Genomic DNA, 15,114 nt, shown 5'->3' with positions numbered 1-15,114 from the left:
AATGCAATAAAACCAGGTTTTTCAATCTTTATGTTACAACTGCCCTCGTGCTTTATGTCAGCATTTTGCAATTTGAACATTTTTGGGAGAATAATGGCCTTTTGATATTTTACATATATAATTAGTTTGTATTTTTTATGTTTCAACAAATTTGAAATGCTTATTATATCTAATTAGATGCATATTATTACAAACAATAAACTTCAGAACAAATAAACTTTATTCATAATAATAATCTATTCATTAGATTATAGTAGTATATTATGCTGCTTGATTATTCTGTTTGCTTTGTACAGTTAACTTGTTCATGATTTACTATATGTATGCATCATTTATTATGCTTTTATATATTACAATAACATTGCAGAAATCAAACAAGAGAAAAAGTCACATGCAAACAAGATGACATCAGGTGTTCAATTGCTACACAAATGCTCAGCATAAGAAAGTCATTCAATTTTATACTCATCATTGCGGTGTAACTTTCTTTTAACTATAATAGTAAAGTAATGATAATGGAATCAAGAAATATGCCACCAGCATAAAATGCAACAATTATATTTTTGAGTACATGCATAATTTACAGTCTACAATGTATGGTCATTAGATATCAGTCTTTTTAGACTGGCAAAATACAATTCAGCCAGTGAATATGATATGTGAATATCTCAGCTCTAGTCATTAGTTTCAGAAGATAATTTTTAAGATTTTCTTTTTTTACATATAAGGTAAACCAATGAGCCCCCCCCTCTGGCAGGGCCAATTTAGACACCTGGGTACCGTTTCACTAACATACTTACGCAAATTCTTAAACTTAACACAAAAATTTCCATTGATTTTTTTATGTCAATAGCAAGTATTTGTTTTTATATTTTATGTTAATTAAGTTTTGAGCAAATGAAAGATTGAATATATAAGATTTAAAAACATGTGAGTATGTTTGAATTTATTTTCTAGCACATTGAAAAAAATTTGCGTAAGTCAAGAATTTGCGTAAGTATGTTAGTGAAACGGTATCCTGGGCTATAATTAACAATCAACAAACTTGGTTTTGGTCTATTACACAATAGTTCATTCTCTAGCCTGTATAGTTTCAAAGTAGATGTGTTTTTTTTTTTTAAAAATGCACAATATTCATATATGGAAAACCTAGGGCTCCCCAGGGCAGAGTTAATTTTCCACGGCCTTTTATTTGAATAAGCTTGGTAGAGGACCACTAGATGATTTTAAGAATTTACAATAAACCTTTAAGAAAAACCTATCCTTTGGGCGGGGCCATTATTTGAACAAGGGTGTAACAGGTCAACTACATGATGTTTCATGCCAAATATCTAAGCTGTAGCTATTACAGTTTCAAAGGAGATGATCTTTAAAGATCACCAACAATATGTGCCAGGGCACTTGATGCCAAGTTTTGGTCAAAATCCCTTTAGAAGTGGAGGAGTTGCATACAGAAGAAATTATTCATGACCTTCTGCCAGCCTAACCCAATCTGATACTAGTAATCAGATTTTTCCTTTGGATAACCTGGTTAAAAATTTGAAAAAAATTAATTTAACCAGAAGTCTGAAACATTAGTGAGTGATAAACTCTTCAGACAAAACCAACAAAGTTTTTATAACAATTCAAGTTTTGTCACATTTGTCACTATTATCCTTAAATTCAGGTCATTCATGGTACCCACTGTAAGATAAAATCATACTGGATATAAAGAAATATTAAAGGGCTTTGCAATAATAACTTACAAATAAGTTTCCACTTTGAACTTTTGTTCATCTGATTTCTGACGTAATTTTTCCAAGACATTATACTCTACAACACAACGAGTACAAAAATTATCCACAAACAATTTCAAATCACCTTCCTTCATGACTATTGTCTGTTCTATTTCATTTATTACTTCAACGGTCAAATCAATTCAAGCAGTTACTTCAACTGTCAAATCACTTCAAGCACTTCACTTCATTATATTTAATTAAATTAAATAACTTACAAATAAACTAAAAATAGTCTATGTTTTTCTTTAATTCTTATAGAATTCAAAATCCTCATTAAAATTCTTCTGCTAACTATCAAATGTGTAGTCTTTCAAGATAAAACTCTGATAAAAATGTCAACTCCTTTTATGCTTGTATGTAATACTTGAGCAATTTTCACTTTTCTCATAAGTCTTCTATATATATATCCTATCAGTAATGTTGGAGAAAATGCCAATCAAAGTTACACACTTGTGCCAAGTTTTCATTTAAAAGTTTAAATATACCACACCATTAATATGAATCAAACAATTGTCCCGCGAAAATTGTATCAAAACTTAGTTTTAACAATTTCTTTGCAAAATTTCTATTCAATTCTTTTAAGAAAAACTTCTCTATACATTTTCAATACACATTTTCAATACACATTTCAAACACCCCTAACATGTTTAATTAAAGGGACAGTTCAATGTGCCTGAAGTCAAATCCTTGTGAAATTTAAAACTCGATCATTCTTATACCTCATTATCATTTCTTCAATATTATTTAATGTTTATTTTAACTCCAGACTTCAAAACCAACCATTAGGCTGTTCCCATATGTTATTATATTTCAAAATCAGAAAGAAACCTTCACCACAAGGAACAAAATATCAGTACTGTATTGAAACAGGTTTTGTTTACTTAACAATTAGAATTTCAATTTTTCTGTCCTTTCCGTCTGAAGTAGGCAGTTATCAAAGGTTCCTTACAGAAATTCTTTACATTTAACAACAATAAAAGTCACTGTTAAATAAACAAATTTGTTTAACATGTGTCTCAACAGATGTGTGTTTCACTTAAACACAAGTATGTAAATCCAAACATGGATTCCTCTGTATTTTTTGAAAGTGGTAAGGACACAGCAGGTTTTTTTTTTAATGTAATCAAATGTATGTACAGGGTTCCCACAAAGAAGAGAAATCAAAATTCCCTGACCAAAACCATTTTTCACTGACCAATTAACAGTGTCAAGTTTGCACAATCTTGGAGAATTTGTGAAAACCCTATAAGGACATAATTTGAACAGTCCTGGTAGAGGTCCACCAGTATGAATATCTAAGCTGTAGAATGATTTTTTTTTTAATTTACATGTTTATTCGGAAAACCCATGATACCCCTCCTGTCTTGTCAACTTTGATCCCATGCAGGTATGTGCAAACACACAAAGGTGAAATGCTATATGACACCACATCACAGGCTGTGGTGTCATAAAAATGTGGCTCCTCATTAAAACAGCTTACCATGTAGCAAATTTTAAGTGTTATTTCTTTATGGGACACATGTGCTAATGAAGTTGCAGGAAATTTATTTCTGAAATAGGTTTGGAGTATAATGACAATGTTAACAGTCTATAATACGATGCTGACTTCAGTGTTTTGCTTTGACAGGTCCAGTACTGACAAAACAGAAACTGAGAAAGAGGTGATCACAGTTCATGATCCCAAAATGGAATACTTAAAAGCTGGAACTGCCAGAAAACACAAAAGCACTAGGGATACTGAGGATATTAACAAGGAATTCACTGAATTTGACATGCAAGATTACAATCAAAAGACAGTAGGGATTTCAAATAGTACAAGAGATGAGTCTGTACAAACTTTTAACAAGAGGCTCACCTGATTATCAAGACTCACCTGATTACAAGGAAAAATTTATATCGACTACAAATAACAAGAACCGGTTGAACTGAGTGATGCTTGGAAACAGGTAATTGTAAAATGAACAAAGGGCAATAACTCCAAAACTAGGCAAAACAGAGTTATGGTTCTTCTACTCAATGAGATCTATTTACCTACAAATTTCATGTTGAAATCTCTTACAGTTTTAGAGTTATAACCAATACAAAGTTCAAAGTGTAAAAATGAACAAAGGCCAATAACTCCAAAATTAGGCAAGACAGAGTTATGGTTCTTTAGCACTGCACTTCTACCCAATGACATCTATCTACCTACAAAGTTTCATGTTGATACTTCTTGTTGTTTCAAAGTTATGTCCCAGACAAGAATAGCCGACGGACGGACAAAGCAGCAACTCACCCTTCGGGGGGCATAAAGGCCAATATAACATAGAGCTGACAGCAGATGACCCATATTCAAAGCTGGTCTAAAAATCATTTAAATAACTTTTCTTATTTCTAGAATATTTAGGCTGAAAATGTTACCTCTAGAGTGTTAACAAGGTTTTTTTTCCTCCATATTTGGGCTGTGTGACCTAGTTTTTGACCCTAGGTAACCCCATATGCAAACTTTGGCTAGAAATTATCTAAACAACTTTTTGACTTATTTCCAGTTTGTTTGGGCTTAAAATGTTTCCTATAGAGTGTTATGAAGGTTTTTCCATAATTATTCAGTGATAAACTTCAGGTGATTTTTGTGTACTATTCCAAAAGCCAACAAGAGCCATGTCAACATGGCCATCCCCCGCCGAATGTGTTTGCTCATTGGAAGAATGTATAATGTAGTAGAGCGGAATAATTCCATTTTAAGAGGTCTTTTGGTAATGAAAACTGATGGCTATAGTGATTAAAGATTTGAAACCTATGTGAATACTGATGGCTGAAAATAACAAAGGGCAATTACTGAAAAATAATGCAGGGTAGGTTATCATTCCTGTGTGCTGCATCCCTCCTCAGTAAAATCTATCCACCTATGAAGTTTCAAGTTGATACCTCAAATACTTTTTGAGAAAAAAATTGAATTGAAAAATTAAGTATGAAAAAGAACAAAGGGCAATAACTCAAGAATTATAAAAGGTATAGTTATCATTCTTGTGCAGTGCACATCTCCTGAGTGAGATCTATGCACCTATGAAGTTTCATTTTGATATGTCAAAGGCTTTTTGAGTTATGCTCTGGACAAAAATTAATTTTGAAAAATAACAAAGGGCTATAACTCAAAAATAATGCAGGGTAGAGTTATCATTCTTAAGCACTGCACTCCTCCTCAATGAGATCCATCCACCTTTGAAGTTTCAAGTTGATACCTCAAATACTTTTTGAGATAAGCTCTGGACAAAATAGCATGAAAAACAAGAGCTGTCAGAAGGACAGCGCGCTCGACTTTTTTAGTGCTTGCCTATAAAACAAAACTTTGACAGTTAAGGGCACACAAGACTTTAACTAGGAATTTCTAAGTACAAATCAAGAAACATTTTCACAGAGTTATCTTCTCTTGCTTACAGATAGGTCTCATGATGGCACATAAGAACTCCAACTTCCAAAGTAATATCTCAAATGGTTAGGTCAACAAGTGGACAAGAATGAAAATTTTAACTGAGTTTCTAAGTCAAAAAGGGCCATAATTCAAATAAAATCCTTAACAGAATTACCTTCTCCTGCCCATGTTTGGGACCATGATGGTAAACAAGTATTCCAACTTTCAATTTAATATCTCAACCAGTTCAGTCAAAAAGTTGACTGGTACAAAAAACTTAACCAAGATTCTAAGTCGATAAAAGGCCTTAATTTTTAAAAACAAATCCCTGACAGAGTTACCTTCTCTTGCGTACAGATGGGGGTAATGATGTGAAATAGCATTAAAAGTTTCAAAGCAATATCTCAAAGGGTTAAGGCAATAAGTGGATTTTACCCATATTCAATGTATTTTCTAAGTCAAAAAGGGGCATAATTCTGTCAAAAACCTTGACAGAGTTATGTCCTCTTGTCTGTTGATGAAGGTCGTGATGGTAAACAAGTATGGTCAGTTTCAAAGCAATACCTCCAATGGTTTTGAAATAAAGTGAGGTGGTACAAAAAACTTAACCAAGCTCAATACACTTTCTAAGTCAAAAAAGGGCCATAATTCTGTCAAAAATCTTGACAGAGTTATGTACTCTTGTCTGTAGATGGAGGTTATGATGGTGAACAAGTATGGTAAGTTTCAAAGCCATACTTGTAATACTTCTGAAATAAAGTGGGGTGGTACGAAAAACTTAACCAAGGTGTGACGCCAACGCTAACGCTAACGCCGACGCCGACGCCGGGGCGAGTAGGATAGCTCCCCTTTTCATAGAAAAGTCGAGCTAAAAAACAAAGGGCAATAACTCAAAAATTGTATAGGGAAGAGTTATCATTCTTGCGCACAACATTCCTCCTCAATAAGATCTATCCACCTATGACATTTCATGTTGATATCTCAAACACTTTTTGAGTTATGCTCCACTCAGGTGAAAAATTAGGTATGAAAAATAACAAAGGGCAATAACTCAAAAATTATGAAAGGTAGAGTTATCATTCTTGCCTCCTGAGTGAGATCTATGCACCTATGAAGTTTCATGTTAATATCTCATAGGCTTTTGGAGTTATGCTCTGGACAAAAATCAATTTTGAAAAATAACAAAGGGCAATAACTCAAAAATCATGCAAGGTAGAGTTATCATTCTTGTGCACTGTACTCCTCCTCAATGAGGTCTATCCACCTATGAAGTTTCAAGTTGATAACTCAAATACTTTTAGAGATATGCTCCGGACAAAAATGTCGGACGGAAGGACGGACGGACGGAAGGACGGACGGAAGGTCGGACGGACGGAGACTATTTCTATATCCTCCGCCGAAATTTTTCGGCGGGGGATAACAAAGGATGACAACCACTATCCTTAAACCTAGTATCTTCCAAGCATGAAAAATTGAAATATCTCTTTTGCTGGATACAAACACATAACAGTTTGTTGAAAGTGATTTGAACAGTGTAACAGCTTCAAGTTATAATATAATATTTATGCATTTTAAGAAATATTTATTTACCTATCTTCACTAGATTGTGAAGTCTCATTCTGGTTCCACTCTATTCCCACTTTTTCTAAGTCTTGACGCAGCATATGAAGTTCATTCTCTAGCTCCTGTTTCTTGACCTTCTCATTGAATAACTCCTGCAACATACAACATTGCATGTAATCATGTGTTTATTGTTATCTCATTAACACACTAGTCTTTTTCTCTAGACAATTTATGTCATTTATAGGTCTTTCTGTCTTTTATTTTATTTTCCAAACTTTCAATTCTGTCAGAAAATCAAATCCGTAAATATTAGGGCCGGGAATTATATTTGAATATCCGAAACATTACTGAATATTCGAACATTGAAAAACTAATACCGGTATGAATATTAAACTAGAACTATCACTAAATGTGATAAATACCCCCACAAGACTGCTTCGGAAATGAGGATGTTACTAGTAACAGAATACCTTGTAAAAGAATTGAAATATAGAGTTATGGTTGTGGGCAATTAAAGATAGTTGTGGTTCTTGTATATTGCATTTCCTTTCAATGTGGTTGACCATTGAAGAAGTTTTATTGAATAACTCTGTAACAAGTCCAGAAATACAAAGAAAAGGAACAAAGGGCAATAACTCTATAAATACTGAAGATGGAGTTATAGTTCTTGTGCACTGCACTTCCTCCCTCTTTATGTGCTTGACCATTGTATGAAGTTGTTTTGAATTTCAACCAGTACATTTTAAGTTATGCTCCAGACAAGGAAAAGTATCAAAGGGCAGTAACTCTGTATTTTGTCAAAATGGAGTTATGGCTCTTATGCACTGCACTTCCTTTTAATGTCCTTGACAACTGTATGAAGTTGTATTGAATTCCAAACAGTAGTTTTCAAGTTATGCTCTGGACAAGGAAAAGTAACAAAGGGCAATAACTCTGTAATTTGTCAAGATGGAGTTATGGTTCTTGTGCACTGCACTTCCTCTCAATGTGCTTGACCATTGTATGAAGTTATATTGAATTCCAACCATTAGTCTTCAAGTTATGCTCCGGACAAAAAAAAGCAATGGAAAAGTAACAAAGGGCAGTAACTCTGTAATTAGTCAAGACAGAGTTATGGTTCTTGTGCACTGCACTTCCTCTCAATGTGCTTGACCATTGTATGTAGTTATATTGAATTCCAACCATTAGTCTTCAAGTTATGGTCCGGACAAAAGAAAGCAATGGAAAAGTAACAAAGGGCAATAACTCTGTAATTACTTTAGATAGAGTTATGGTTCTTGTGCACTGCACTTCCCCTTATTGTGTTTGACAATTGTATGAAGTTGTTTTGAATTCCAACCAGTAGTGTTCAAGTTATGCCCCGGACAAGGAAAAGTAACAAAGGGCAATAACTCTGTAATTAGTCAAGATAGAGTTATGGTTCTTGTGCACTGCACTTCCTCTCAATGTGCTTGACCATTGTATGAAGTTATATTGAATTCCAACCATTAGTCTTCAAGTTATGGTCCGGACAAAAGAAAGCAATGGAAAAGTAACAAAGGGCAATAACTCTGTAATTACTTTAGATAGAGTTATGGTTCTTGTGCACTGCACTTCCCCTTATTGTGTTTGACAATTGTATGAAGTTGTTTTGAATTCCAACCAGTAGTTTTCAAGTTATGCCCCAGACAAGGAAAAGTAACAAAGGGCAATAACTCTGTAATTAGTCAAGATAGAGTTATGGTTCTTGTGCACTGCACTTCCTCTCCATGTGCTTGACCATTGTATGTAGTTATATTGAATTCCAACCATTAGTCTTCAAGTTATGGTCCGGACAAGGAAAATGCAACGGACGTCTGGACCGACCGACCGACCGACCGACCGCCCGACCGACCAACCGACCACCGGGTGACTCCTATATACCCCCCCAAACTTCGTTTTTGGGGGTATAAAAAAGAAAAGAAATGTTTTTTAATTTTTTTTTTTTACTTTCAAATTTCAATTAAGATTGTAAATTAAACCCTTGATCTTCACTTGACCAAGTGTTCATATGTTTGTTTGGGGTATAGTTGATCAATAGGGCATCCGTTTCACAGTTTGTAATTTTCATGTTTAACAGTTTATAATGTAAATTTTTCCGACTTTAATTACTTACTTTATTGTATTCTGTGCTTTATTAATCGGCACGTTATGAAAGCATGGGAAATGTGAAGATATTTACTCCATATAAATTAGACTCCTTGTGATATTTACTGTGTTATAGATAAATTCACCTTAGGAATGTTATTATCATAAAGCATTTGTCTCCCAAATACAAGTAGGGATGGTACTGAACACTCCTGTGAAGTTAAATTGAAATCCAGCCAGCAGTTTGACTTGTGAAAGCAAGACAAGCTGACTGCAGAATGAATGACGGATGGACAGACAGACAGACAAGGTGTGACTATATGCTCTTTAGTAAGCATAGAAATCAATAAATTAAATACTATACTAAACTTCAACAAGCAAATTCGTTGAATTTATATCCCCCGCCGAGTACTGGTTATTACTAACGCAACAACTGAAGACATAAGGCTTTATTTATATATTTATCATGGCATAAACAGTAATATTCTTTGTACATAATAAATATTCAAGGCAATAACAGAGCCTTAACTCGGGTGTTAAATAGTAATATCTGGACATGGCAATGAGATGTAAATTGCCTTTTTGTATCTATGGTTCCCATAAAGATTTGTTGAATCAATACAGCAGTTGCAAAGAAATAGCAATATTGCTCTATATGCATACTACATAACTAATCAAGGGCAATAACTCTGTAATGAAGGGTCTGGTCTGAACAAGGCAACATACTATGCACATCTCATCTTGGTATTAATGGTTTCCATAAAGTTTAATTGAATTCCAGCCAGTAGTTGCAGAGAAGTAGCGTGGAAACAATTATTGCTCTATATGCATACTTCATAACTAATCAAGGGCCATAACTCTGAGTTAGTGTCTGACCAGAACAAGGCAATGATATGCTCATCTCCTCTTGGTATTGAAGGTTCCATAAAGTTTGCCCCATATGCATAATGCATAACTAATCAAGGGCTATAACTTTGAGTTAAAGTGTCTGACAGGAACAATGCGAAGATATGCTCATCTCATCTTGGTATTGAAGGTTCCCATAAAATTTTGTTGAATTCCAGCCAGTAGTTGCAGAGAAGAAGCGCGGAAATGATTATTGCTCTATATGCATACTGCATAACTAATCAAGGGCCATAACTCTGAGTTAAAAGGTCTGACTGGAACAAGCCGACGATATGCACATCTCCTCTTGATATTGATGATTCCCATAGTTTCATTGAATTCCAGCCAGTAGTTGCAGAGAACTAGCGCGGAAACAAAATACGGCCGAACGGATTGAAGGACGGACGGACAAAGCCAAAACAATATCCCCCTCCCGATTTCATCGGCGGGGGATAATAAGACATTACTGTATGCAAAATCACATTATTAATTTTACAAAATAAAAAACTACACCCCCCATTAAAAAAACAACAACAAAAAAACACTACTTTCAGAGGACGCTTGAATGAAGAGAGCTTAGAAAAGCATTTAGTTTTAATTGAACAGATTGTATTTAAAAATTTTACTGAAAATCCACGTAACTTACTCTTCTCAGTGTTGCTACTGTCTGTTTTTCCGTCTGCAAGTTTTGTATCAATTTCTTTTGTTCCTTTTCAGATTCTTTACTTTGAAAACCTGAATCTTTCTCCCTTTCAACTGTTCTATTTAACTCCTTATAACTTAATTCTAACATGGAATATTTAGTATTTAAATCATCTAGAGCAGTTTGTCTGGTTTCTAAAATCACTTTATTGCTTTTGTTTTCCTTACTTAGCTGTGTATTTTCCTTCTGACATTTCATGCACTCTTTTTCTAATTCCAAGTTCAACTTTTCAAGTTCTGACAACCTATTATGTGAATATTTTGATGACACCTGCAATTTATCAAGTTCCATTTCTAAATCTGTATTATCTTTTTCTAACTGCTGCATTCTGTTAGTTGTGATCTCTAACTGTCTCTGAAGCTTCATATTTTCATTATCTAATGTCATAAGGTCTAGCTCCATTTTTTCAAGTTTATCACCCTGTGTTTTCTTAGTCTCCAGCACTCTTTGCTGTTGCTGCAACTCCCTCTTCAATAAACTTACTTCATTTTCAAGTTCTGGTACTTTATGTGACAAATGTTTGAAATTATCCGATACCCTTTGAAGTTTTTGATTTTCTACAGTCAAATCAATATTTTTCTGTTCAATTTTTTCTTTCTCTTGGAGAAGGTTTTTAAAGTTTTGTATTTTCTTTTGTAATCCCTGATTTTCCATCTGAACATCTGAAAGATTTTGCTCAAGTTTATTTACTTTATCATGAGTTAATTCCTGAGCTTGTAGTCTTCGTTTTAACTCTAAATTTTCTCTTTCTAAGTTTTCTTTATCAATTTCCACTTCTGTTAATTTTTTTAGATTTTCTTGTGTTCTACTATAAGTTTTCCTATTATCAAATTCCAGCTTTGTCAGCTTTTGATTATTAGCTGTTAATGAATCATGCAATTTTTTATTCTCTCTTTCTAAATCTTTCAACTTAGTATCATTAGTTTGCTCATTTCTATTCCGTATTACATCCATTGTTTGACTTAAATCACTTTTCTGTTGTTCCAGTTCTCTTATTTGCCTCTCAGCACTTTCTTTGGTATCTTCCAATTTTGAAACCAACTGCTCCTTTTCTCGCATCAGTTCGCAAGTTTTTTCCTCAAAATCAAAACATTTTTCAACCATTTCTTTCTTCTCCTGTTGTACTTTCACAACCTCCTTTAATAGTCTCTGGTTTTCTTTTTCCAATTTTAACTTCATAGATGCATTATCAATCAACGAGCTTTCCTTCATAGCCTCTATTTTCCTCATCATTTGTTGATTCTCAAGTTCAAGACGTAGAATTTTGGAATTTGTTGTCTCTTTTATCTGATCAGATATAGCTCCTCCAACTCCTATTTAATGTACAAAATAACATACATTAACAAGAATTACAAAAAGACAAGTAGATAATACAGAAACATTTATAGGTCTTTATCTGTAACATACAATTAATAAAACAGATGATGTGTTTGAAGCTTCAGAAGAATACCTTCAGTGGTTATATAGATTGAACTTGCATGAAATATTTGATAAATTGGTCCTGGATAGTTAACCTACAATTATCATCTGGAATAGATGAATGAAGTTTCAAGTGAATAACTTGATGAAACCTTAAGTTCCTCACAAAACTTTAACAAAGACTTTTGATGATATAGACTCCAAGGATGTATGAAAGCCCCACTTTTCTTTAGATATTCAATTAAAAATACACATTCTTTCAAATCACGCAAAATTTAGTGAAATACTTTTCAACATTGTTATGCAGACTTTTCAGTTTTTATTGGTATGAAAAACAGCAAATGCACATTAATATAAATTTAGAAACAAAGTGTCAACTTGGTAGAACCATGAATATTTATCTTTTGCACATCAAGAACCATCAATATGTAACTTAGGCATAAAATGACAACTTGGTAGAACTATTAATATTTTACATGCATGCTGGATATCTTCTGTATGCCACTCAATAATCTAAACATACCAGCAATTTTATTTTTGGCTGCTTGCATTTCTTGTTCAAGACTTGAGCTCTCATTCATACTGACTTTCTTTTGAAACTGTAACTGGGCGTTCTCCTCTACAAGACTTTTGATACGCTCACGGTCAGCATCCCGCTCCTACAAATTACCTGATATTAATACTGGTAGTAACAAGGTGTGTATCCTTCATACATTACTGTGTTTATAACTTTTAAAAATACTATATAAATATTACATTTTCTCTGTGTTAATTACACTAGGCCGCACAACGGAAATGTCCAACAGAACCTTGTTCTATACTCATTCAAGTTGTTTTATATCAGCCATTTTCAGCAATTCTGTTATGGTGGTAATTTTATTTAAGATTGCAGAATATTGTCTTATTGTGGTACAAACTAAATTTGTTGAACATATTATATTATTCTAATTAAAAAGTTAGACATTTTACAATGTAATGAGACAGAGATTGATTTATTAGATGTTGATTGAATTTAAAGGGACTCCACTGAGGTTTAAAAGCCTAAAAACATAACATTAGAATTTCTTACATAAATGAACTGGGGCACTTTAAACAGAAATATATGCAAAGATAGTTAAGAAATATACTTTAAAATAGATTGAAAATCGTAGTTTTATGCTTTTCTTAGCCTAATTTGAGTGAAAAGCATTTAAACGCTTTTCATTTTGGGTCATTTTTTTACAATTTGAATAATTATTCTGGAAAAACGAAGTGCGCAAATGATCTGAAAGTTTGCACAAAGATTTGTGGTCTAAACCTACATCAAATGGTACATTTATCTGGAAAATATATGTTCAGTCCCATCATGTCAAAAAACCTCAGTGAAGTCCCTTTAATAAAAAAACAAGAAATATAGCATTATTCCCCACACCATTTATATTTAATCAGACATTAATGGCAGTAAAATAAAACAGTATTAAATTTTATGAAGTAACATAGCACAGGTAAAATGTGCATAGGTGATTTTTTTCGCTTAATTGGGAAGAGGTCTTAGCCATTTGATTTTGGAAAAATTATCGCTAAAATTGCTAATTCGGAAGTAAAATCAAAGCACAGAAGGCGCTGAATTTGTTTGGGTCTCAGAATGTCATAAAGGTGAAGGTTGTGAGATTATAAACCAATTTGTTTCTGTATAGTGCCACCAATGCTTTCCAGTGTTTTAACTGTAGTAAATTGGCTATAAGACTAATTGCAACACTGATATTCAAATCAATGTTTATTTGACTTAAACAATTTTAAAAAAATGAGTTGCCTCAACTGGGATTTAAATTCCAGACCTCTCGATTTCTAAGCGAGCGTGCAAACTCCTCGGCCACGGTGAAGTCATATGTTAATGGCCTGAAGAAAACCATATTATTCTAAATTAGGGTTTGTAACTCGCTAAACCTGTTGTTTAACACAGATGTTAATAATCATGGAGCTTACTATAAGCATGTATATGTATATAGAATAAAACAATATCAGAAATCTTCGACCATTCGATAACTATTTTGCTTGAAAATTAATGCGCCTGTCATTTAACAATCTTTACGCAGTGATCTCCCCTGAATTTTCGGCATTAGTGTACATATAAAGGGAAGTAACAGCTTCAAAAAAGCGGACTACTTTCGGCATTTGCAATTAACAGCAACAGGGTCTGAAAATTCGCTACCATTATTTGTTTGGTCTGATGACCCAAACAAATAAAAACAGGTTTAAGTTCGTATTTTTGGGAAAACTGCATGATTTTAAAGAAATTTTCAATTGGGAAGAGGCCTTTTATCTGAATATGTTATATAAGAAGGAAAATCACTGGCATATTATGTTGTAGATGATCCATATTCCAAACATAAATATGTGAAATCTGACATTTTCTATATAATATAGTATACATACAGTAGACATTTCCTCTATCTGTTCTTTATATCTGTAGATCTCTTTCTCCAGTCCAACAACAGTTTCTATACGTTTATGTGAGCTTGTCAACTGCTCCTCGAGAATTGTTTTATTTTCTAACAATATTGCGTAGTCCTCACGCAGTTCCTGCAACAAGCACACAAAAATACTGGATTCACTTCTTTGAAATAAGCATTATTGAATTACTCCCCCTTCATTAAAAAAACTGATACAAGACCAAAGCAATTATTGTATTATCATTATCACTCAATGTTAAAAATTCTATATAAGTCTATTGAAACTGAGTGACCCCCCAGGAAGTTTAAACCGAATGAGTTTATATGTTTGTACTGTTTTTTTGTTTGTTCAGCCCTTGAATATATAAACAAGAGCTCCATTGAGGCAGGGCAATATATGCGCTATGGCAAATTTGCAAGAAGGTATCATGGACAAAAATATGCCTTGAACAAAGATAGCAAATTTATTGTTGTAATTTGCTATGAAAACTTTATATCAAATGTAAAAGAAAAATATACAGTCTAATTTTTTTCTAGGTAACAAGTTGACATATTGGTTAACAAAAGATAATTGAGTATAACAACTTGCAAAAGAAATCAATCAAATCAAGGTGGTAATTATTTGATTGCAGAGAAAATCAAACTTGACATTTGTTTCAAGTTAAAAGTTATTATGTTGAAACCAATAATAACAATTTGATTTCAAAGAAAATCAAAGAAAATCACACAAAATTTGTGTTTTGAATCCTTTAAATATTACCCTGCAGAAACCTATAATTTCACTTTAAAATAAAAAGGGGCATGACTCTATAAGTAATGAGTTGATTGTAAAGAAAA

The 15,114-nt window shown here is 33.3% G+C and overlaps 1 protein-coding gene across 7 annotated transcripts in view; it reads right to left on the bottom strand.

Annotated features, from left to right (window-relative positions):
* The window catches only part of LOC132734953 (girdin-like), an 87,414-nt gene that overhangs the window by 28,124 nt on the left and 44,176 nt on the right, over positions 1-15,114 (bottom strand). For all 7 annotated transcript variants that reach the window (XM_060721845.1, XM_060721846.1, XM_060721847.1 and 4 more), the window contains exons 11-14: positions 14,261-14,407; positions 12,369-12,504; positions 10,370-11,739; positions 6,760-6,884 (exon numbers count right to left, since the gene is read on the bottom strand). In XM_060721845.1, the coding sequence (XP_060577828.1) occupies positions 6,760-6,884; positions 10,370-11,739; positions 12,369-12,504; positions 14,261-14,407 (1,778 nt within the window). The remainder of the gene's footprint in view (positions 1-6,759; positions 6,885-10,369; positions 11,740-12,368; positions 12,505-14,260; positions 14,408-15,114) is intronic.

This window comes from Ruditapes philippinarum, unplaced genomic scaffold (assembly GCF_026571515.1).
Source record: "Ruditapes philippinarum isolate M1 unplaced genomic scaffold, ASM2657151v2 ctg150_1_1_1_1, whole genome shotgun sequence".
Classification (NCBI taxonomy): domain Eukaryota; kingdom Metazoa; phylum Mollusca; class Bivalvia; order Venerida; family Veneridae; genus Ruditapes; species Ruditapes philippinarum.
Note: the sequence above shows the minus strand (reverse complement) of the source record. Positions and strands in the feature narration are given on the sequence as shown.